The sequence below is a fragment of the Hippoglossus stenolepis genome, chromosome 9, assembly GCF_022539355.2.
Source record: "Hippoglossus stenolepis isolate QCI-W04-F060 chromosome 9, HSTE1.2, whole genome shotgun sequence".
NCBI lineage: Eukaryota > Metazoa > Chordata > Actinopteri > Pleuronectiformes > Pleuronectidae > Hippoglossus > Hippoglossus stenolepis.
The window spans coordinates 25,201,713-25,227,003 of record NC_061491.1 but is presented as its reverse complement, the minus strand read 5'-3'; the positions used below and the strand labels follow the sequence as shown (position 1 = coordinate 25,227,003).

Sequence of the window (25,291 nt, the reverse complement as noted above, 5' to 3'; positions counted from 1 at the left end):
GACTCGGTTTGTTAAAACGTCTCTGCATTTCAGGGCTGGCTCTGTGCTCATCACGTCGCATGTAATATTAATTTACTCCAAACTCATTATGAATACAAATCATGTGGCGGATAACCTGAGGATAACGAAGATAATGGCGGAGGAATTAGCCCAAAGCAGCGGCTGATGATGAAATTCTAATGGAGCAACGTATCTGCACAGTGGAGCTCTGACTCTAATGTGTTTAACAGATTCGCATTACGAGGCTCAAAATATAAGTGTGGAATGAACCACTGTCGACATGTTGATTAATAAGACTGTTGTGTTCAAGTATAAAAGTCAAACCAGGCAATACAACAGAAAAGAGCCTTCACCTCCGAGTCATTATATTTAAATGTGAAGGTAAAAACTGACAGAATAAAAGGAAACAAAAAGGTTTATTAGACGTCACTGACGAAGCCTTTTATACTCAGTGATGTTTTTAATAAAGTTTTTTAAAAAGAGTTGCGATTGACGAGCGCTGATTTGCACCTCAAACGTGTCTCAAGGCTTCGGCACAACATCTGGCTGCAGCTGCTGTGAAGCCGATCTGATTGATCCGCTGGAGAGATGGAGGCAGCCGAGCACTTACGAACGCAGGGTGAAAACACAACGGCACAAATGCGTCACGCCGGCGTCTCCTGAGAGAAAAACCCTTGTCACTGTCCGAGGTGCCGCAATTACTGTGAGAGCTCCGAGAGAGAGAGGGAGAAGCTTTCAAGAAATGTGCAGCACGAACTTCACAGGGCTGTTTGTCGCCTGGGAAAAGCAGATGAGACGTTTCACAGAACAATGCAACCAAATTATTCTTTAAACCGGTTATCTGAGGTTTGCCTTTACAACGACGCTCTCCTACCTTCCTGACTCTTAAGCCGTTGTTTTCAAACATGAACTCCAGAATATGTATTTTCTGGAGTTTGGCTTTCACATACGAAGAGAAGGACAACAGAAGGTCTGCAGCTTCGTGTTCCCATCGACGTCCTCTTCACCAAGTGGACAGGACGACTTTAATTAGTGGAATGAGGCCGCTAATGAGGCAGTGAGGATTTCATCCGTCAACATCAAACCTGGAAATCTATGAGTTATATGATACACAAAAAAAAAACCAAACTCCAAAAGTGAGAGCAGGAATCTGAGACAAGTATTGAAGCTCGAGGCGAAGGACTCAAACTGAAGAACATCTGTGCAGCAACAGAAAAACCTGAGCGCAGAATGAAAGTTCTGAACGGGAGCAGAACCAATTTGTGCAGGAGCTATTTGAAAGAGAGGATCGAGTTTTCAGGGGAGAGGGGCTGACATTTAAAAAAAAAAAATGAAATGAAGACATACTGCTCTGAAAATGAAAAACCACACTGTTGAATAAAGATAAGAGAGAAATTGCAAAGAGTGTGACTCATACGGCCAAATGTGAGAGTCAAACCTAGCCCAAATATTATATACTGTCCGAGCTACTGTACAGAAAACGTCAGGTTAGCAGGGGAAAGGGTCATTTCAGATTTATTTCCATTAGAAAATAAGCCTGAGCAGGATCTACTGCAGTGAGGCTGATCAACACTGGTCTACAACACAACCAGAGTGGGAGGCAAATGGTCCCAGACGCCGTCGACTGCTGTATTCAACAATTCAAAGAAGTATTGATTGACATAAAGAAAAAGGCGGCTGCTCCGTCCATAAGTGGAATGAGAAAAAGATCGGGTCACATTTCTCCTAGAAAATGTCAAGCCGCAGATTTTCCAACAAAGATCCAGCGTCGGCACTCACAGAGACAAGCGAGGATTAAAGTCATTTATCACATCATGTATTCGTGAAGTAGTCGCTCCCCTCTGGGGGGGGGTCGCCTCTCATCACGCAACCCGTAATGGCATAAATCCACCAGAATTAACATGAGCAGTGAATGTTATGATTGGCTTGTAGATAGCCGTCGCTTTTTTAAACGATATTCCTGGCGGTCATTATGAATTCATGTTTTTTTAGATATCTGCTCATCACACCGATGTTCTGCTCTGTGTTTCAGGTTTAAACCTTTTTGTTGGATGTCCTACACGAACTCAAGTAACCTTTTATCTTCCATCCACAAAGCTCCCAGTTTTTCGTTTGAACGTGATTGTATTTAAAGATGGACGACGCGTCTCCATTTCCTCCAACTATCCAGAAATGAAGCCAAAATATCTCAAGACAAACGCTGACATCTCGCACCAATGACATAATTTGGAAAATGGAAAGGATGGAAAAGCTTCCAGGTCCGGACGATAAACTCGCTCAACCAATCGGGAGTCAGTCTCACCTGTCAGTGACATTTCATTTCCGTTTTTTATAGCATCAAATAACTAATTAAAAACCAAACAATTAGAGATGAACACTTCAACACACATCAGTGTAATAAGAACTACGTAAAATGACAGAAACCATCTTTGAGAAACAATTATTTGATGTCTACTTTCTACTTTTTTTGTTTGGTCCACGTCCCATCCACTAACATGGAGCAGGCAGTTTTTATGACTTTCGACAATTTATCCTAATTTTATACATTTATCCATAACTTTGATAAAGTTCCTTGCTATTTGTTACTATTGCTTTTCGTCAGTCGCTCAATTACAACACTTGCAGCTAATTATGTGGATGTTACCTTTATCACCACTACACTGGGGTATAATAAGTCTATCAATGGTTGGAAATCACTGGTCTACTTTACTTATATATATATATACACACACACACACACTGTGTAAGTGCTGTGACCATCGACACCAGAGGAATACTCAAGAATAAAACTAATTATTCTGAAAGTAACGTCACCTAATCTTTTTCCACTAGAATCCTGCTTGACAGCTAAATGTGATCTTTGAAAGAAAGAAGAATCTTCAGGCTCCGAAGCGTCTTAATCTGGAAGCCGGGGCAAATGGAACAAAAAGGCTAATGGTGCTGACGCAGACTTTTCTTTTCTCTGAAAGGTGAGAAATGTTCCAATAAGGCAGCAGCTGCGATTAGCAAGACCTTTGTCGACTGTCAGTGACGCCATCAGTTCTGCTGGAGCCAAGAGTGTGTATGAGTGTGTGTGTCTGTGTTTGTGTGTGTGTGTTGTCAACTTGTTTACCAAGATTGGAGTTGCTGTCTGATAACATCTAACTCTCTGATATAGATTGTTATAAAGGTTTCTGGAGACGTGTGACCTTCATGTGAAAACACTCCAGACACTCAAGGTCGTTCTTTTCACGAGTTTACAAGAAATGTAACATTTTCAGAATTAAAACTTGAATTTAAACTGGGACTGTGTTTGGGCCCCAAAGAGGCAGCGTGATGAAAAGTCAATGTGTTGATATGATGCTGAACTATTTTTTTTTTATCCCACTGTATTTTCAGTCGAGCTTCAATCAAATGCAACACAACTGGACAAGCTTCTTCTGCAGTGGCTCCTCTGGACACAAATTTCATGGGAATCCATCCAATAATCGAGATATTTCAGTCAGGGCTGAGAAGTTTTATGTCTAATGTCAAAGCATCTGCACGACTGCAAAGAGGTCAAGGGAATGTTTTATTCTGAAGGACTGACGAGGTGGAGCTGAACCACTTTCTGGAACTAAATTGCCTTTTTTTCTCAAACATTTCCATCAAAGTTTTTGCAGGAACTTTGACATTACTCCCTCGGTTCCAGATGTCTCGACGTCACCACGATCTAATTTCTCCTGAAAGTAAGACACAGTTGGAGGCTGTTTGCTCCACATAATTAAAAGCTCCACTGGCTACTTGCCAGGTTGCTTTGAACAAGCAAGTGTTCGGCTTCCTCTGAAGAAGCGCAGGCCTTGATCCTTCCTTCCCACATAATTAACCCTATTTCAAAGTAACGTTTTTATTTTCCACAAGTCATGAAAGTAAAATTCAACGCACGTTATTTCTTTCTTTTAAGGGAACAGACAGTTTGAAAGGTGATGTCACAGCCCTGATGCTGCGCTCGGTCGCTGCTTGTGATACGACTCGTGACAGGATCCTCACAAGTGGATTCAGCAGACGTCCCCCAGTCGTCAGAAATGAGATGAAAATTGATGTTCTGACAGTTTCCAAAGGGGCTGTATGTGAGAATGTAAATGTCCGTCCCCACATTTGCAACATGAACATATCATCACATGTAATCACAGTACCTCAGCATCACTTCACACGACATGGCCTGTTGTGTAAAAAAGCAATTTCCAGTAGCTGTTTTTAATCAGAGCAACAGATTACAGACAGGACTCCAACTTCTGAATACCCTGCACATCTTTGTTGTGTCCCATTGCAGCAGACAAGATGTCGAGGAGAGAAACACCCCTGACATTCCATGCGATAAACACAAGGTAAGTGCCTCTGCTGCATATAAATAGCATCATTTCATGCCAACCGTCATTACACACCAGCATCATTAAACATTGCTCAGTCAATCAGACCTCCGCAGAGAGCTTCCGGTCAGGGTCTGTAATGCCACGGCAGTTATTCTCTGCAGCCTGCAGCTGTCTGGGCTCTGGTGGTCCATCCCTGCATCCTTGCCTGGCCATAATGTAGTTTTATAGATATTGAACAAACAACTGGACAATGTTTATTTTGTCCTACAAAAGAACTTGAACGCCGGCGTCGTGCGCAAACGCTGTAACCACAGTTTATCTGTGTTTACGAGGGGGATGCAGTATACGAGACGATAACACACGTCTGGTTTTATCTCTCTACACATGTCGTCGTGTTATACTGAAACAAACTGATGTGAGGATAAACATGCAGGATATTGTGAGAGCTTTGGAAACAACAGGTCACTGATATCAGACTATGGATGAAGAGGAGAAGAATTACATTAGCCTTTCTAGCCAGTGTCGTTAATTTAGCAGATTTTATCATCTATCGTTTCCCAGCTAAACAAAAAGTATGTGTGTTTTTGAAAACTTGTATTTCTGATTACGATGCTAGTTGCCAGTTTGTGCTTTTTGCTGTTTCAAACTATCAAATATATTAAAACATAAACGATACGTCTCCACTTCCTCCCGTTGTAAATAAAGCCAATATGTCCCGGATACGGGAGCTGCCATCTTGTGCTTTAACGGTAATTTGAGGCGAGAGTGTGGGCGATAGTGATCACAGTGCTGAGCCGTGGTATCGACGTCCTGCCGATGCACGTGCTCGACCTATTATGAGTGAATCTCAGCTGTCAATCATGACGCTGAACTTGTGAGATAAGAACTGACTAAAATGACAAACCATCAATATTCATTTATTTGAGGTGTACTTTCTTTTTATGAGTTTTATGACCTAAGCTGCAGCCAGCCACTAGAGGGGGATCACCGTGATTTGGCTTCACTTAAGAAGTGCTATCATGTCATCCATATTTATATTTGGTCTGTGGTTTAAACTGGTATCTGTGCTGGTTTCCAGTCTATATTGGTTGTTTCGGCTGGTGTACCGTGTTCAATTTTATTTGTATACAGCACCATTAACTGATTGGTGGAAGAAAGTGGAGTATTATAAATAAAACAAGTAATTTAAGGCCAAGTAATTACCACAATACATTACAACAACAACAACACAAACACACACTCACTCACACTCACACACACTCAATGTGTTTTTGTCTTTTTTAACAATGTGCTAAATATTTAATGTTAGTTGCAGGGTGGATGAATTTGCCGTCTGCAGCAGCCAGCAGCAGAATCGTTCTACAACATGAACCCAATAAACCAAACCTGTGACCCCACGAGCTAATGCAGGTTAGTTGGTTAGTTAATGATCTGCATGTTGACTTTGAGAGCAATGTGTTATCGACATGTTAACAGCTACAGCTTCTGTTAGAGTAGATTCTACATTTCATTCCTTAGACTTTGGTTTTGAACTGGCTGGAGAAAAAAACAGCAGCATCTAAGATCTTTACACAGTGAGTTTTCCTCTAAATGAGTCAAAATAAATCAAGTTGTTCTTTTCCTTACGCATGACATTGCTTGTTTGAGTGTTTGTTCTGTGAGCAACTCTCAGACACTTTAAATACTCACTGATACGTTGTGTGGAGCTTATCTAGACAACTGCAAACTCCTCAGAGAACCGGCGGATGCTTGAGTCCCTGTATTACGAACCTGCGGAAAATCTCAGATTAAGCTGTGCAGCTTGATGTTCTTCCATTGTGAGAGGTTACGGGATTGCATTTCACTCTCCAATGAATTGGACTTTTTTTCTTTGCCATTACTCAAACTGTGGCAGATGGAAAGTGAAGTCATCAGCATGCGACGCCTGCAACGCCGCAGCTTGGTTTATGTATTCTGAGGCGGAGTGTTGCTATAATCGGACCTAATGGAAACAGATGTTGTGTTCCATGGGACATGGCATCTCTAGCACAGCGCGCTGGCTGCCGCGCACTCGGCTCACCAGAGACATCGCGCCGCTTCTCATCTCCGCACACAGAATAATCTTTTCGGGAACAATGTCGTAAATAACATCCTCGCTCACTAACCGAGGTGAAGTCCACGACGAGACAGGATGCAGTTGATTCCATGTAAATTTTTTTCTGTTTCTCTGCTCTTCACAAGCAAGAACACACAGAACGAAAGGAGCATCACCTCTCTCAAAAGTGCAGACATAGCTGCACACACAAAATTACCTCTGAAAGGCCAGGGGAGAGGCAAGACAATTTCCTGACTGCAAAAACAGTGGGTGCAAAAGCGGGGGTGGAGAGATAAAGACTATTATTATGCATAGCCGGTATGTTGTCTAGGAAACTCTAATTGGAAGTAATTTTGCACTCAGTCCTAATAAAGCTAATGCAAGCAGAGGTATCATATCATGGTCTGGCCCATTTCTCCTTTTATTAGCTCGAAGCTGTGGAAGCAGGGTGTCGTCGTTACCAAATTCACACTGGCTGTGCCGTCAGTAAATATTCAGCCCTGTAGATGCAGCAGTGCATGATGGAGGAGAGAGTAACAACTGACCGACTGCGGTATCATAAAACTGATGACATCCCCGACTCTGTCACAAACTATAAAGAAAGGCAGGGACGGCGAGATGGAATCCATTATCCCCTCCTCTCTGCTCCAAATGAGGCATCGGCAGCCACTCAGAGCTCCTCAATGGCTTGTGAAGACGTCTCACAATCAATGGGCTCTAATCACGTCCATTTTCCCTCCTTCCCCCCCAATAAAGAGGAGAAAATGTCTCAAGCCCAATTGAGGCTAATAACGTTGGAAGGGAGCGAGCTCTTCGTGAGGGTGGGAAGGCGGCATTGGCAAACAGGGAAAGAAGTAAAGGGTCGTAAGTTCATCGCACGGCAATTATCTGCCCTGCACACATGGAAGGCTTTAGCTACCGACTTTAATTGAAGATTATAGATTTTTGGCCACTTGGGGGCAGAAAATCCTCACAAATATCCGATAGACCCAAACAGCACTAACATATCGTTGCACATTAGCTCTACTAGAAGCATTTACTTTCTTCTTAGATCCATTGTGATCGCCACCAATTCCTGAGGAGAAATTCTGGGTTTTTAGCTGATAGATGTTTGACTTTTCTCATCGACTAGTTGCTAACATGTTAGCTGTAACAAGTACAAGTATGAATGCAGCAAAAAATCTATTTATTTCTTGCACTGGACTTTCTTTGCAAGTTGCAAATTAGTCTGTAAACTAGTTGGTAATGTGTAAAGCTGGATGACGCGTCTCTACTTCCTCCTACCATCAACAACAACTCGCCATTTCCCTTTTATACTAATCTAAAACCACATTTCTGTCTACAAACGAACATGAGAGTCGTATCTGCCGGTTCATGATACTCTCAGAAAAGCAAACAGTCACATTTTTAACATCTATTCTGTAAAGTAGCTGCTGATAAAAGCTGCTGAGTGAGTCATTGTGCTCTCTGGTTGATAAACAATGTGAGAGGCTTCAAAGTCTTTCTGTTCTGCACCGTCTGCTTCCTTGTATGCTGACATATACCGATGTATATGAATATGTCTGACACTGGCAAACAGTATCAGCAGATATGTACCATAAAACACAACAATGAGCTAAAGGTGGCTAAAAAAAAGCTAACCCTAGAACTGCAGGGTTTGATTTGTGACCCTTCCTCATTCCGTTTACTGATAAAATGCTAAAACGTGGAGTTTAAAAAAACACTGCATCCATTTGGCATCATTTACATCAGAGGTATTGTTTTCGTGTGCTGACCACAGGCCTTCTCACTGTCCGCTGAGTGGCTACTTATCGATTGAAAGTCATGAATATGTAATGGCGTGTGGAAATCCCTTGATTTGGGCCTCTGGGGCCACCGCTGGCTTACACCGGGGCCATATGAGGGAGAATTGATCTGACGCAGTGATCCCCACTCTCTCCTCTTGACAATAACACTGAGAGAAACCGGAGAGACGACGAGGGAACAGATCCTACACAACAACATCCATCTGCCCGAGTCTTAAATTATAACTTAGCACAATCATGCTCTTGGCGTGCTGCTGAGGCAAAGCTCAATTCTGTTATTCATTAAATCACAGTCATCTCATTCATTTTTTAATCTGTTCTCCACAGTTGCCAAGGATGCAGTTGATTAGTATTCATTTATCAGTTCGGAGATGAGGATGTGTCTGTCCCAGTGTCCCTGGCAGGTCTGCACACTCTGAGACACGACTGTAGAATTCACGAAGCATCTCCACTTATAGCCACTGAATACCGGTACCGCTATTTTTCGCTTTTCAATCGTGAGTCTTAACTGGCAACCGTGACATTTCTCCCTCTTTTTATATCATCAAATAACTACATGAAACCCAACTTATCAGAAACCTGAAAACATGCATCAGTGTGAAAAGCCTAAAACCAAAGGAACCATTTTAGAGACAAAATGTATTCAACGTGTACTTTTTAGTTCAGTCCATGTCTCATCCACTAACATGGAAGAGGCAGAGTTTATGACTTTTACTGCAGCCAGCCACCAGGGGGCGATCAAGATGTTTTGGCTTTGTTTATGGAGAGATGTCAAGCATATCCTCGGTTTTGATGTACAACTTTTTTTTTTTTTCTTTTTTAAAGGTCCAGTTAGCTTAGCTTAGCATTAAAGGGGAAACAGCTAGCGTGGCTCTCTCCAATGTCAACACAGCTGTAAGTGTGAAATTTAGGTTTTTAACAGGGGTTACGTCGCAGACTATTTCTTGGCCAAATGTAGAAACTTCACTGTAACAACAAGACTCCACCGAGTCAAGACATATCCCAGCACGTAATCCCCCATGAAAACAATGTTTTATACAGATTAAAGTTACAGCGAGTTAATTAACGAGGGTTAGGGGTGTTTATTTGTTTTGACTGAATCAGCAACAGTTTCTCCCTGTTTTAGAAAAGTGAAGCTAACTGCCCGGCTCTATAGCTTCTGTTTACAGATGTGAGCGTCTCACTGCGGTTCAGTCTACGCAGCCCATGAGTAGGAGGTCTTTGTGGGCCAGGTAGACCCCGTCCTCCGAAGGATGCAGCCCCTGAACTGAGACAGTTTTTACCCACTACTATTTTTGAGTTTATAAGCTGTGAGAGAAACTTTGGGGTGATTTGAAGAGCACGAGAAAACCTTTCCTGGGAACTGGGACATTAGTTTAAAAACTGCTTCCACAATTTTCCCTAAAAAAAGCACACGGTCTAGAGACACTCTGCTATTTTTGGTTTTTAGGGGGTATCTAAGTTTTACAAGGTATAAATAAAGTCTTTCATTTAAAGAGCACCCACTTATCCTGTTTCCCATAATACTTAAGTCACTTGAGTATTCTTCTATCCTCCTGTGATAGATAACTTTGACTTTTACCAACAACACCTGGTTTTATTTTGATTCCCTTTCCCCTCACCTTTCTTTTTCCAAGTCATATTTTTGGGCATATCCAAAATCGCATTATGCTTAATAATCGGCCACGTGGAAATTCGATTTTGCATTATTTGCCAATTTGTGCCATTTATTGGCGTCACCATTGATGTGCGTTGGCCCCAACACGGCAAAAAGGTATTAAAACTATGTTGCAGCATTGAAATACAACATTGGAGGAGAGATTAATTTTGTAGACAGCATTTTCCACACGTCTCCCTGCCTCCCAGAACTCCGTCTGTTCAAGGTAGGGACGTCTCCGGAGGTGATGGAGCACCTGGAGGAAGCACCGTGAATACAGAAATCGCATGACAAACCTATTGTGAACAGCTGTTTACAGAAGAGTGCGCAGTTCATCTTTCAATCCTCCAACCTCTCCCCATGTTTCTCTTCCTCTCTGAACATAAACCAAGCAGAAAGCGGATACACCTCCTGAGAGGTTACAGGGGACTTTTGATTCCTTTGGGGGGGGGGACAGACAGAGATGGCTCGCCAGATAACTTCCTCTTATCAGAGCAAATCTTATCAGAGGATGAGTGATCTCACGTTCCCAACTGGATCCCAAAGTCAGTGTGAAGGTCACTGCTCGGAGCTGAGAGGTTACTCGACACGTGCCGTTTGTTGAAAAGGCAAAAATCACAGAATTCAGACGTTGTTGTGCGACAAGAGGAAAATAATGGTGTCAAATGTGTATTCATATTCACCTCGAAGCGACAAAAGCCCAAGGTCGTAAGGTTGTACACGCATGTTGTGTCCTGCAGTGTGCGGTTAAATAGACACAAAGAGCCACACGAGCATTAGTGCTGGTATTCATGCAAACAGAATAATATATATATTATATCACACTGACATTTTCCCGTCATGTGGCGTCAATTCTCTCGATGCCTTCGTCCTTTTGATTGCTGAACTCGTCGTTACCCTCTGTTTAATTATTCATGTCAAAATGACGGCGTGGCTCCGTGTCACACGCCATCTCGTCCTTTATCACGTCTGAGTACGACTACAGCTGATTAGTCACACGTGCTAATTCCCATAAACCAAAGCGAACACTGGAAACCGTTGCTATGCTACATGTCGTGGTATCCAGGAAGCTACATCTCCATCTTTCTTACCGTCTTGTCTTTTACACCACACAGGACTTGTTCACTGAGCTATAAAAACGCCCAGGAGGGTGATCTTTAGAGTGATTATTGCCACTCTGGCACTTGCCTTCACCGTGTAGCTGGTAGTTCCACCACGAGTGCCAATAATGACGGAGAAAAACTGCCTCCTGGGGGTTTATGCTTTGAAATGAGCTGCCATTCCTTTGTCATTTCCCGTATAAATCACCTGCTCTGTATGTTGAGGACAGTCATACTGGCCTTGTCGACTGTCATGTCCTGTTCTCATCTGAGGGGGAATGACTATGCACGGGGGACGACAAGGGCGCAGGACATGACAGGAAACAACATCCGTAGTCATCCTGAGGTGGATGAGTGTGCGGCGTACTGTGTGGAAGGCGGACTAAAAAACTTCTGAGGGCGTAAAGCTTAAAGCAGAACAGCTCAGGAGGGGCAGCCCACGTCCTGGTGAGGTTTTTCAGAAAAAGAATGAAGGACTCGCACGGCTTTGCCTGTGGTGAGCACACAGAGCGCTGGAGTAAGTATTCACATTCTGTCCTCGGGTAAAAGTAGCAATGCCACAAATACTTCAACACACATCCAGTAAAGAACAGGATGAGATCACAACATGTGACATGTAGAAATAATAGAAAACTGGCCCCTATGAGGATTACATGTTTTATATTATCGCATTGATGCACCGATGTAAAATTCATCTTCATCCATCAGTATCTTTGTGCTGTTGTGGTTTCGAGCTGTTTTAAAGCAACGCTGTGTAACTTTTACTGAGCAACAGTGCCCCCTGCAGCCAAAACTGGTAATTCATTTTAATGCTTCTCAAAATAATAAAAGGTTAGCCAATACAGGTTTTGTCAAATTCTGCTGATTCACAATCCGCTAGCTGTGTTTGAATGAACAGCCCTGGCTCTGTATGTGGGAAAGAAGGAAAGCTGGATGAACCAATCAGCAACAAGGGGTTACAGGCTTGTGCACAGGTCAAGAGGGGGGGTCCCTTTTGTCTGCAGGCCCCCAAAGTCTAAACCTCCTGACTCCTCCACGATCCACACGTCATCCCAAAACCAAACATTCTCCTTATGGAACATTGGCCAAATCTCCGTATGGTTAAAGAACGGATCACACACGAGAACTTGATCAAACAAAGTCTGTGCAGGTTGGCAGTTAAATCAGCTGAAGGTGTCAACCAAACTGTTGTCAACAGATAAAACTACTGAATTCGTGGATTCTCACTGGGAAACTAAGAAAACCACAAGAGAACACATACAGGAAGTGAACCAGACACAGGTGCGTGTCATCAGCGAAGGAGGGAAACCAGACGAAGACAGGAAGTGAAGTTCACAGAAGGTAACAAAATCAAACAGGAAATAAGTGAATGTGCAAGAACAGAAAAAAAAACCTCAAAGAGCAAATATCAAAGTTCCACAAGGATAAATCATACGTCTTTTTAAAAGTCCGTAATGATGCAGAACCATGACAAATGTGCAGGTCATAAAATTGTTCCTGAGTAAAATGTACCAATGTGCGGCTCTCATGATCGTGATTAAATTAATTTTAAGGGAATACCTTGTTTGACACTGTGTGGATCTTGTGAACTTTTCATTTTCCGTTGTTAAAGCAAGCTGTGATAATGCTGCTGCACCTTTTTTTAAACTGTGGCAGCAGCTGCAGGAGGCGTCTCAAGTGCAAAATGCTCTCAGTGTTTAAAGGAGACCGTCTTCATTAAGCTATTCTCTTTGAATTAGAAGAAAAACACACACACACAGCGAGGTTTAATTTGTACAAGCTAAACTTCTCCTGCAGTCATAAGTGAGGAAAACACAACGTTTTCAAAGATAGCTCTTGAAAGAGGGCGTTCATGTGCTGCTAGCTTCGGTTTTGTTTGGAAGCATCTGAAGTGGAACCTTTGAGAAGCAGAGGAGGAAGTGAACATGAGGACAGATGCTTCTCTGGATAAAGAACAGAATCAATAATAATAAATAAAAAGTTGTTATTTGAAGTACAGTGTTCACACATCAGAAGCTCACACCCTGGCCTCCGAGACGGATGATTTATTTAACTCTGCTCTGCTTTATGTCACGTTGGGCTCGCTCAGTGCGTAAAACATCAAAAGAGAAACTAAACAGAAAAGTTCCCAGCGAGTAAATAGTTGATACGATGACCTGATTTCCTAATGAGCAGCTGCTGCTTAACAACATCAATGTTTAAAATGATCAATATTTCCAAACGGCCCGACGAGGCTGCGACTCTACTCCGCAGCCCGGGGGTCAAATATCCAGAGTCAACTGAGGAGCTGCTGCTGTAAACCAATTCCTCACCTATAGTGAGGAGCTGCTGGAGACTGATAAACTCCAGGAACACTCACACACACGTGCAGGGCCTAGCAGGGTTGTGAAGGAGACCACCAGAGGCAAATCCAACTCTGCCTGGACCCCGCTCGGTTCCCGGCAGATAGTGCGGAGAGAGATGCAGCTCTCCGCCCTGCAGCCATGAGCTGAAGCACCAACATGCAGTGGAGCGAATGCTCAATTTAGGGGGAAGAGGATGAAAGAGGGAGTTCAGTGCTGGAATTGCGGCTGGTGGGGGATTTATTTATTTTTTATTGATGCCCCGGGTGACTTTTTATGCACACAAGCAATAACCACCAAAAAGTATTACAGCTCCTGCAAGACTCCCCAACAAACCCTGACCGCAGCCAGAGCTCTGTAATCACTTCTGCTCATGGACGGATGGAGAGCTTCCCTTTGTTTGGAGTGTCAGCAGGTGTTTTACTCACTCCGCTGGAAACACATCGTGCATGAGGAAGAATTGATTCATCACCAGAGGACTGTCTACATGCTGAAGTGCTCCTTCTTGCTCCCTTGCTTATTCAGCATATTGATTTAAGACAGTGTAAACACGCAGCCGCAGTGAAAGCTGGAGACTGATACACTCCCCGAGAGCGAGACATGTGTCGTTTGAAAGGCATGGATGTGTGTGTGTGTGTGTGGTGGGGTGGGGGGTCATCAACACAATTTAAGTGTGTGTGAAAAAAGACAATGATGTTAAGTGGGAGTCGTCTGAGCAGTAAATATAGAGCAACAGTGGGAGGTGAGGGAGGAGGATACATGTAAAATGTGTTAATTCACGATTAAAGCTCAAAAACTATTGTTGCATCCAGGTGAACAAACAAATGTCCACTAAACCCATTAAAAATGAAATCCTATTAAATAAGAGCTATTAGTAAAGCCAATGAACCTGCAGAGACACTGGGCCCCAGGACACTCACCTCTGCTACACAGGTGCAAGACACCCAGTGTGAAAACAACCAAGCCACATCATTGTGTGTGTCTGTGGTTTGTCTAGCACCTCACTGAGGTTGTGTTTCTTCATCTCGGAGGCCGCACGTCAGTCTGTGGTCATTTTGCTTGTGGCGAGTGTCGTTTCACCTCGTGTGTTATCATGGGAAAATAAGATCCTGGAGACGCCTGCTGCTGTGGCACAGAGGTGCTTTTGCTTGGTGTTTATGTGTCAGTCTGTCTTTTAAACATTTTTATTTTACGGCAGCATCACTTTTAAAGATGCAGTCAGGAAAACCTAAAAGTGAGTAGCTGGGACTCAATCGTGAGTCAGTCTCAGCTGTCAATCATGTTTGACCACAATTTGATTGCATCACATAACTAATTAAAACCAAACTTATCAGCAACATAAAAAATTACTTACGAGTATACTTTGACTTATTAGTTTGGTTCCATCCGCTAACATGGACGAGGCGGGGTTTATGACCTACACTGCAGCAGTCATGTCGTCCATCTTAATATAGTCTAATGGCGCTAATTTATAAATTAATAGAATTTACGATCTGAACTAATAGATTTGTACTCTTTGTCTTGGGCGGCACGGTGGCGCTGTGGTCAGCCCTGTTGCCTCACAGTAAACCGGTTCCTGAGTTAATTTCTGGTTCGCCCTGTGTTTGAATGTTTTTCCTCCGGCTTCCTCCCAAAGACCTGCAGACTGGTGTTAATGAGAGATTCTAAATCAACCATCAGGGTGAACGTGAGAGTGAACGGTTGTTTGTCTCTATATGTGACAGACTGGTGACCTTTACATGGAGCACCCCGCCTCTCGCCCAATGTCAGCTGGGATTGGCTCCAGCTCCCCCTCGGAGGATAAGCACTAAAGATAATGGATGATTAGATGTTGTGGTCTTTCCGTGGAGGAGGGTTCCTGCCACCCCTGGTCACCCCTCTGTCCTCACCTGTGAGTCCACATGAATCACTATGGCCTCACTAAGGTTACATATGTGACGCATATAATAAAAATTTAAAAACCCTGTGGATCTCATGTTAAGTGTCTCAGCGTGTGTGTGTTATTCTGGCCTTAACCAAGAGCCAGACACAGGCTGCAGTAAAGGGAGCAGACAGGCATCACATCCACTATCAGCTCATTTCATGCCCTCGCAGGAGACGGAGCAATCACACCTGACGGCTCCTGGACAACAAGCCTTTTGAGATGAGCCTCGTGTTTTGTGCCGCATTGCAAAACAGTAATTGCCCTCCATGTCAGCGTGTGTCATTAAGTCAGGCAAAGTGAAACACGCCATCCGGTTAAAGCGATAGGACACACAAGAGGGAGTGAGGGCAGGCAGCTCGGCCCCCGGCGGAGACCTGCGCTGAATGCCAAACAATCCAGCTGTTTACAAAGTGGAGGGATGTTTGAGAGCAGCCGTGTGAGTGCAGAGGAGCTGTGAGGTCAGGCTGCCGGGGGGGGGGAGAATCTCCCCCCGCAGAGGAAGTGGACACGGAGCGTTGAGATAATGAAATTCACAGCAGCTCACATGTCTGTTTACTCTGCAGTGACTCTGAATACTTAAGGATATTATTAGTAATTTAATTATAAAGGTTTATAATGTGTGTATGTTCTAGAGGTGTTATCTAAACATTTATTCATTGTGTGTATTGAAGACCCATAACTGACCTGTGCAGAGGAGGTTATGTTTTCACCGCTATCTGTTGGTTGGTTTGTTTTTCTGCAGGTGATGTAAAGATTCAGCATTTTAAGGGGACTGGTATCAAATATGCACTGAAGTTCATACTTGTGAACATAACCTGATATTTTCTGGAGGGGCTGTATGTGAGAACACAAATGTCAGAGTTGCTCTGGACATTTTCCAGAAATTGTCCTGCCAGTCCCCTTGAAAAATGTCATGAGAACATCAGAGTGTTGAAGTTTCTAACACGCGACGGATGCTAAAACTAAAACAACAAAAAGAACACAAATATCTCAGGATTAAAAAAAAAAAAAAAAAAAAGAGAGTCAGTCACGGAGAAGATAGCGACACGATTCCACATTGATCCAAGTGGCTGAATGGATTAAGTGCATCCTTGTATAAATACTTTGTGTATTGTGTATTTTCAGGCACAAATCATAAAACGAACACTGCGCCAGCAAACCATCAAACAGTCAAACTCACCACAATGATAAAAGGCAGAAAACATTTTAATAAAATGGAACACAGTACAAATTAACAGTCCACGTGATGCTCCACATGCAAATATGGTTGAAATCATCCAGATTGTTCACATATGGAGAGGACGACGAAATTACATAAAAATATTAACACAGAAATCTTCAAAATACATTTTTTTTCTCTAATAAGCATAACAGGGCTCCGCGTCTTAATGACAGTGCAAAAGTTCTAATGTTTTGAAAAGGGTTCGACTCCTGTAACGTCTTCACTTGAGGGATTGATGACACTCAAACCTGAAGCACTTCCTCATCTCGTCGTCACGTCCAGGCCTGATCGGTGTGTTTTTATGTAAAAAACAATACAAATCCCGTCAACAAGGTTTCTTCCAGTCTGTGCTTTGTTACTTATCAGTGGGGCAACAGCTTGAAAGGCTTGAAAACTGTTTGTGTGGGTCAACATGAAGCTGTTCCAAGAAAAATAACTTAATGATAAACGTTAATGAGGCTGCGGGAAAGAGAGAGGATTTGTGTCGACAGCATCAAAGCCGCCTTCTTTATGAGCCACAGCCACCTCCACACACGTGCCACATAGTGACAAATAATGCTGGAAATCAGCCACTTGTCTATATGACGACTTTTACTGTGCGAGAGTTTGGTTTATGTGAGAAAAACAAATCTTATGACATATCCTTGGCCATGACAGACTGTATGAATGTGTGTGTGTGTGTATAGATGGGTAGTGTATAGGATGAAGAAGCCTCATGTCAAACTCAACATGGATGCACCAATGGGGAAAACGGTGGATGAACGAGCGGGGGGATGAATGAATGAATGAACAGATGGGGGCTGTGTGGGGAGGGGAGGGGGAATGTTTCATGCAGCCGACCGTCGACGGATGACGAACGCTCCCCTCTGCAGCTGGCCCAGGTAGATCCTCATCTTTGTGCTGTCACTCGTCTTCCTCACCCAAATCTGGAGAACAAAGACAAAGCCCATTTAGAAACAAGCACATTCCAAAGCAGCTGCTGTTGCCGAGACAATATACACCAGCATCCAAAACCACGTCAACTACACATTCAGGGAGCTCCAGAAATACATTCACATCAGATTTCTGCAGAATGAGGAACTTTCCTTTTCAAGTCAATCGCTTCTCTTCAGTGTTTGTCTTGTGTTGATCAGAGCAGGAAATCAACACATTGCTGTGCGCACACACACACACACACACACACACACACACACACACACACACACACACACACACACACACACACACACACACCTTTAAATTCTATCAAGTCTCATAGCAGAGCTAATAAGAGGACACAGATCATAACCTCCATCACGGAATAACACTAAGAACAGCATTTTATTCACAACATAAAAAACACATTAATGAGAAACTACACTGAACTTGACTTGAAAATATTTACATGCTCTAATGATCAGAAAACACTTTCCTCAACAGCTCCTCTCTTCAGCCTCTGTCTGAAACTCTAACTTTTAGCTTCTGTCTCTTTAAGGCCCCCCCCACTTGATAACAATAACTTTAAATAACTATATTTATAGAGCACCTTTCAAAATCTACGCTACAAAGTGCTACACAAGGGCAGCAAAATAAAAGAGACAGTTCATTAAATCATGAGCACGGCGAGGAATTAAGGAATCACAAATATTATAAAGCCCAGTCTGCTCTGATTGGTCAACCTCCCGCACTTCCCGTTCTTTAACATTCACAAAAAAACCTAGACATCACACTAGAGGAAAGAAACATCACGTGTCTCCTTTAAGGAATAAACCTGTTTCATGTGACAGGAGCTGGAACTCACCTCATTGGTCCCGACTGAGCTGATGACACAGCTGATCTTTGTGTTGTCTTTTGATTCCAGGTAGATGGCCTGACTCTTGTGGTACCTATCAACATAACACACACAAAAAAAAGAACAGCTTGAGTTTTCACGCTGAGGAACGATCGATGGACGAGAGCCGACAGGAGAGAGGTGCATTATACCTTATTTTACCCAGCTGAATAAACCACAGTCCCCCTGAGATCGCTCTAAACGGATAATTGGACTGGAAATTCAAAAACAAAAAGTCTCTTTTTAATGGCTCCAAACTGTCAGAGGACAAAACCAACCCAGGGGAGGAGACTGACAGTCAAAGCATTTGATCATTAAGAAGCCACTGAAGAATAATGACGCACGTGTCTCTCTGTGGTTTTTTGAGGAGGTTTTTTCGGCGTTGGCTGCGTCTTCTTCAGCGATGAATAAATGAGACATTGCCTTTAAAGAACAGTGCACGAACTTCACAGCTGGCGTCTCAACTTCTCCATCAGTGACTAATAAGACACTGTTCTATTATTCTTACCCCTCTTCAAATTTCTTCACGTCTGATGCGGAGGTCTGCTCTCAAACAGAAAGTCATCGGAGGCTGTGCTTGGTCAAGGATTTTTCATTCTCTTTGCATTCGTCACCCACATCCTCTGCATATTTATTCCTATTGTGGCTTCAAGCACCAGCACTTATTTCGTGGCTGTTAAGTAATATCTCTTTCTGTAGCCCAGACAAAAAGACGCAGCCATCAAAGTGCTCCTGTAAAATGTCACTTGAGGACCAGCAGAGCTCGAGAGCCGTCAAAACCATGGCAACGTGGCCATCTAGTGGTGACTCGAGCTGTGTATTGTCAGGGGGGAAACACAAACAATGAGACAATGGTTATGAGGGTGAAACTTTAAATGTACCATCTTTTGTCGTAGTAAAGCTTCCCCTCCTCGATGCGAGCCTCGTAACGCTGGGTGGGGCTTTCAATGGGAACCGAGGGGACGTGTTCTGGGGATGAGGGCGATACTGAAGAGGGAGAAACGTCTGGTTAGTTCCACCATGAAAAACTTCTCTAAATGACATTTATTTAACTGGAGAATTAATTTTGTAAGACGATGCGGGAACTCACCGAGTATGGACATACCTGGCCGTTTCGGCGATTTAAGCTGTAAAAGAGAAGGCGTGAAAGAACTAATCAAAAGAAATAACATCTAGCAGGAACATGTCTAATATTAGTTGATCCTGACACACAAACCTTATTAAGTGTTCTTAGATCTTCCATGATCTGTTCGTCTGTTAACAAATAATTTAGCTGAGGTTTGAAGGATTAAGGAGCATCGACAATCTGAGTGCACTGAAAACAAAACTCTTCAGGGGGAATTCATAAAGTATCTGGACAAAGAAGAAATATTCTGACTGTAAATTGTACTAAATATTTACTCCTCTCAGATTTAAGAGGACAAGGCATTAGAAAAGAAAAGAGGATGGAGTTTTCTGCGTTTGCATTTTGAGAATAAAGTGGAAATGTCGAGAATAGACTCAAAAATTGAAGGAAAGAATATTTCTGCATTTCATAAATAAGAAAAAATAAATCAGAGGAAGTCAAAATGTCAAGAATAAAGTGGAAATATTGAGAATGAAGAATTTTCTTGGCCCTGAAGCTCTTCTGTGTGTAAAGTCTGTGAAGGATATCTGGTGCAGGTTTTCTCCGTTTGTCTGGTATTGGGACTGGATCATTAGGTCGTCTCCTCAGCTTCCTGGTCATGATGGGCTTTACCTCCATTGAATCTATAATTGAAAAGAAATGTCAAAATAACATCTGCTGTTTCTCAAAAAGCACATTGATGGTAACATCTTCATTTACTGTATCTGAAAAGTCTGTCTTAAAATCAGACAATTTAATATTTAAAGTGTCGAGAGAACAACTCACTTCCACCCACCACACACAGTTTTACCCCCATTTCTCTCCCTCTCTCTTCTGCTGAGAGTTCATGATTAATCATCCCGCTCTGGCTCTCTTACCACCTGTCAGCTCCATTGTTAATTTTTCATTCTCAATCATCTTCTTCTTCTCCTCCAGCTCCGCAATTAGGTTTTCTTTCAGTTCCACTTTTTTATCGTCAAACTCCTTCACCGCTGCCTTCTTCTCCTTGATGTAGTTCCTCTCCACCTGCTCTGTCTGCAGACGGTTGACAGGAAGAAATGACAGAGAGAAGAAGAAGCATGTTTTCCTCATAATGACGAGAAAATACGAGAGTGAGTTTTGTTAAATCAGTCATGCAGACGCCGGCTGAAGATGAATATCACTCACCTCAAGTTGGAGAAACAGATCTGTAAAAGGGAAGGAAAAACAGAACTGGTCACGTAGAACAAACATCAGTTGAATGTCATGAACTTCACCACTGGTACATTATATCTGAGTCGACTTTGATTACCCTTCAAGACTAGAAAAGGAGAACGCTAAGCAAGCTTTAAGCAAACATCTGTGAACTTGAAATCAAAGCAGCAAGTCATTAGGGATGCATCTTATACTGTGTTTTAGCCTTTTATCTTTTCTAAGTCAAGTTCTCAGTTGATCATTATATAAGTCGATTACCAGGGTCTGAGTTTCTCTCCTTATTATCTTTTTTGGAGTGCAACTAAATTTAACAACATTTTGATCATCAGAAAAATGGGGCACATTGAATTTTGACACACAGGAAGCAAAGGAAGAAGCTGAAGTCTGGAGTACATGTAAATGTAGCAACTAAGATGTAGCGGTGTGGATATAGCCTGTATGCAAACACAAAAACACCCCCTCCCTCCTACTCCTAATTTTGGGCTGGTTTCCTCCTAGTTCTCACGTCCAAAGTGTTGTTCTGCAGCACCAGCCAATGTTCCGCCCTCGCCAAACAAACCTAACTAAATTAGGAATCCCTCCAAAATTTTTATATTCTCCTCCAAGCACAGTTGGTGCTGATGCATCAGAATCAACGCAGTGTGGTCTATTTCTGAATGTTGCTCAACTCACCTGCATTTCGGAGTCTCTCTTTGTACTGCTGGTCGAGCTTCTTCATCCTCTTCTGATACTCCTGCAGAGTACCTGCAAATACAACATGTAAATCAACTGTTAAAATGAAGTCGACAGAGAACTGTCTATGCTGAACAAGTTTATTTAAATGTGTGCAATCCTGCTGTCAAACCAACGAAATGATATCCTCCTTGGCAGGGGTAAGTGATTTAAACTTGAATACAAACTATTTATTCATCAATGTTTTTTAGAAAATCCATTCTGGAAATATTTTGACATTGTTGACGCTCTACTCTCAGTAGCAACCACACACACACACAACAAAATTTAACTGCCATTGTTCCTACATTTGGATTTTTAAAAAAACTCACAACATGTCTACATTCAACACCAGCGTTGAATAATTGTATCAGTAAACAGTCTGGATGATTTCAAATGAGCTGTCGGTGTCAGAGGACAGGTGGTCAGTTGTCGTTTGTTTCTCAGAGAATGTGTCGTAAGTTTTAAATCACCTTTGGAACTGGCTTCACAGCCTGAGGATGTAATCCCTGACCACCACCATAACAAGTATGAGAGGATTTGACTGTGTCCTTCAAACACCTCCAGTCAACGAATCCACGTCCTCTCACAAATCCCACAAAATAAATTGCACCAGTCACTCATATATGAAACTCCTCCTCCCACATTCACAAGAATAAATCCGAGTGATTACCTTCTTGCAGCTGCTGCAGCTGTCTTTTCATGGAGGCCAGTTTGTCTTGGTACATTCTGCAATTAAATGAAAGCAGAAGGAATATCACAACCAATAAAAGCAATACAAATCATAACGTTCATTCATGCACAGAGCAAAACACCATTAACAGGAATTCAGGAAACATTATACTGTAAATTTCATGAATTCTAAACAAGGAATCAAGTAAAACCGTCTAAGATGTATGAATAAATAGATGGATTAATAAATAAAATTAGAGGGGCCAATAAATGTTCATAGTATTAAAAATATCCACATTCTCTGCAGCCCTCAGGTCGTCAGGGAGGCTGCTCCAGAGACGTGGACGGTGATAAAGATGCCTCACTAATCTGTCCAGCTCTTAGTTATGCTGCTATAGGCCTTGACTGTCGTGGGGGGGACACATGACATCTCTTCATCACATTGTCTCATCAGTGCTTGTTACTGACTTGACTTCTTCCCCAGAGTCCTTGAGCTCTATCGTTAAATCTATGATCGAGGCTGCAGCCACATCGTGGATCTAGCTGAACTAGATTGCTCAGATATACAATATGCCTGCCTACATATACTACTATTATACCACTAAAATTACAAATGTCATTGCTGCTCCCTTCATCTCTGTCAGACCTTTTCTTTTTGTATAAACACCTCTCCATATATGTTAGACACTCTCTTTTCTCATGAATGTTGTACATATAGTTGTTTTGTTGATGTGCTCTGTAAGTCACGACATTTCACTTCTGTCTGTCCTGGGAGATGGATCCCTCATCCATGTCGAGGGTTAAGGACAGTGGATGTCTCACCTTGTACACATTGTTAGACCCTATGAGGCAAATTAAAAAAGGACACTACCGGCAGACATAGGCTAACGTTTAAAAACATCACTCTTTAAAATAATGGTTTTTTTAATAAATTGTGTATAACAGCTGAGCGGTGCGGGTGAGAGGCACTTACTGTTCTTTGATTTCCACATAGTCATCCTCGTCATGCTTGGCCAGGTCTGTTTCACTGGCATCCTCTGTGTCTGGAAGAAGAAGAACAGGACAGGATCTCAGATTACAAGAGGAACTTCTCAAACAAAGCCGGTTCTCTCCACGTGAGCATGACAGCCTGCAGCAGCAGCAGCGCCACGAGACAACTGTGCATCCGTTTTATTATCATTATCATTATTATAATTAACATTATCATTCGATTTCCCAACACTTAGAAGATGATGCAATTGAGTGAAGAGACAGACAGACAGCTGATGAAAGGACGTGCGTGGCACTGGGAGGGTAATGGTGAACACCCAGCCTGGGAATGCCCTCTGTGGTTTTGTTGGATAAGGAGGAAGATCTGTGTTTGACGGGAAACATCTTGAATCTTCTCGGACGTCGGAGACGAAACAAAGTTGGGGTTAGACGAAGCTCAGGTGAGGACATCCAGCATCCAGAGATCCAGGGCTTTTAAATGCTATCTAATGTCATCAACGTGACGAGCGGAGTGTGAAGGATTTGCCGCATGATGAGATAAATCAGAAGCTAACTTGGTCGTGCTGTCAGTCCACCGGTAGATGCTAACGTGTTTCACCCGAGACCAGCGGCGAACTCCGGCAGCCAAGTTTAACAAGCACCGGCGAAACCTACTTGTCAGTCAGCGTTACCTTCAGAGAACCTGCCCGGCACACGAGAAGGGTAAGGCCCGGTCGTGTTGAGCTGACACAGCAGCTTTCATTTTCGGTTAGCACGAGTGTGCTAGCTCAAGTTAGCGCAGCCTGCTGTTTTAAAGAGTAACCCGCTTCTCGCCGCTGTAGTTCGGGCAAAAAAACGGAACCGCGGCCGGAGGAGTTAAACCACACACACGGAGGCTTAACGTCCGCTTCGGGGGGAAACTAGCTAACCTGGTGGTGCTGCCATCGCCGCTGCCCGTGTGCCTCTTTCCCCGGCGATCCTCCGTCCTGTGCGGGTGAACGGTGCGAGGAGGCCAGCGCGGTGGACACAACACGCAGGGTTTTCACCAGCCTGGCGACCTGTCAGTGCTCGGAACTAGCGTCACGTAGCTAGCTGGCTAATTAACGCTATGTGGCTACTACCCCCCACACACCCCCACCTTTTCTTTTTAGCGATCATCCATTATTAAAACCGTGCACACACCCGGGTCAGCTGCAGCAGGGTGGGGTCTAATATGAATTAAATTGAATGTATTTGTGACCTTATTGCACAATTACGCGCAGTGTGTGTGTGGAGAGAGAGCTTGTTGACGCCCCTCGCGTTTCGTGCGCGTAGCGGAGTTAGCTAACGTCAAACGCGGTATTAAAACCGTTTGTTACCGTTGAGATAAGTTCCCCACCGGCCCTGGAAACACCCACCTAGTGTCAACGGTCCATCCGTTGGCAGCTCCCCTCCTCCCGGAGCGTGTGTAGGCAGGGGCTTGTTTGGCGGGTCGCTAACATGTGCAGCTAGCAGGCTAACCGTGTGCAGTTGCCCCTCGCGTTGCACTCGCTCGCTACTTGGGAACTGCTTCGCCAAATCGTGCATGTGCATGATGCATTTCCAGCCGAGCCCCCAAAACTACACGGCGCAATGAATAACTTCGTAAATGCAACAACCGCGCGTTTCCGTTTCTCCTCCAACAAGTAGACAGAGCCCCGCCGCGTTGAACGTTACCTTCCTCTGAGTCCCGTCCCCTGAAACTCCGATCGTCGTCGTCCTCCACGCTGTCGAGTTCCTCCTCGTCGTTGTAATAGTCCACCATGGGCGACAGTAGCGTCGAAGCCATTTGTTCGCGTGGAAAAAATGTAAACAAACACAAAATAAACAATCGATTTGTGTTTTTTTGCAGCTCGGCTTGAGAACAGCGCCTACAACTGGCAGGACCCCCCGAGCATCAAGCTGTCCGACCTTATGCCTGTACACAATGTCGGAATTATTAAAGTGTTATGTGGGGTAAAAACTATATTTTTCAAATTTTCAAAACGATGAAGTCAAGATGAAGTATAAACATTTAAGATTGGCACGTTTTTAAATGGGCATTAAGTATTATGGCAGAAAGTTTTAAACAGGCATATTTACGAACATGCGGATGGGGCTGTGGGGTCTCTTTGTTTTGGAACCCGTGTGGTTCACTCCACTTTCACTGAAGCGAGAATACACAATAATAATCATATGATCATAAACTTTATTTCAATATACAGACATAAAGTGATTCATAAGTTAAATAAATTAAGAAATGAAGGCAAACAATGGTAAATGATTAAAATCAGTTGAAGATCACACAACATTTAGGGCTGAAATATAAAAGTAAAAATGTTACAGAGAAAATAATTAAAAATACATATAGAACAAAA

At 43.1% G+C, this 25,291-nt stretch overlaps 1 protein-coding gene across 3 annotated transcripts; it reads right to left on the bottom strand.

Annotated features, from left to right (window-relative positions):
• Window positions 1-16,421: 16,421 nt before the first annotated feature.
• On the bottom strand, window positions 16,422-24,838 carry suds3 (SDS3 homolog, SIN3A corepressor complex component). Of its 3 annotated transcripts, none has more exons than XM_035165116.2 (12): window positions 24,612-24,838; window positions 22,921-22,990; window positions 21,949-22,004; window positions 21,237-21,308; window positions 20,538-20,557; window positions 20,249-20,405; window positions 19,919-20,014; window positions 19,482-19,543; window positions 19,356-19,392; window positions 19,147-19,252; window positions 18,236-18,320; window positions 16,422-17,381 (listed from the first exon to the last, which is right to left on the bottom strand). In XM_035165116.2, the coding sequence occupies exons 1-12, from the start codon at window positions 24,721-24,723 to the stop codon at window positions 17,283-17,285; spliced, it is 972 nt and encodes a 323-aa protein (XP_035021007.1). In that variant the 5' UTR covers window positions 24,724-24,838; the 3' UTR covers window positions 16,422-17,282. The 3 variants fall into 3 exon arrangements, with proteins under 3 accessions (XP_035021007.1, XP_035021006.1, XP_035021008.1); XM_035165115.2 differs by lacking the exon at window positions 24,612-24,838 and adding an exon at window positions 24,314-24,600; XM_035165117.2 differs by lacking the exon at window positions 24,612-24,838 and adding an exon at window positions 23,846-24,270.
• Between the last annotated feature and the right edge of the window lie 453 nt (window positions 24,839-25,291).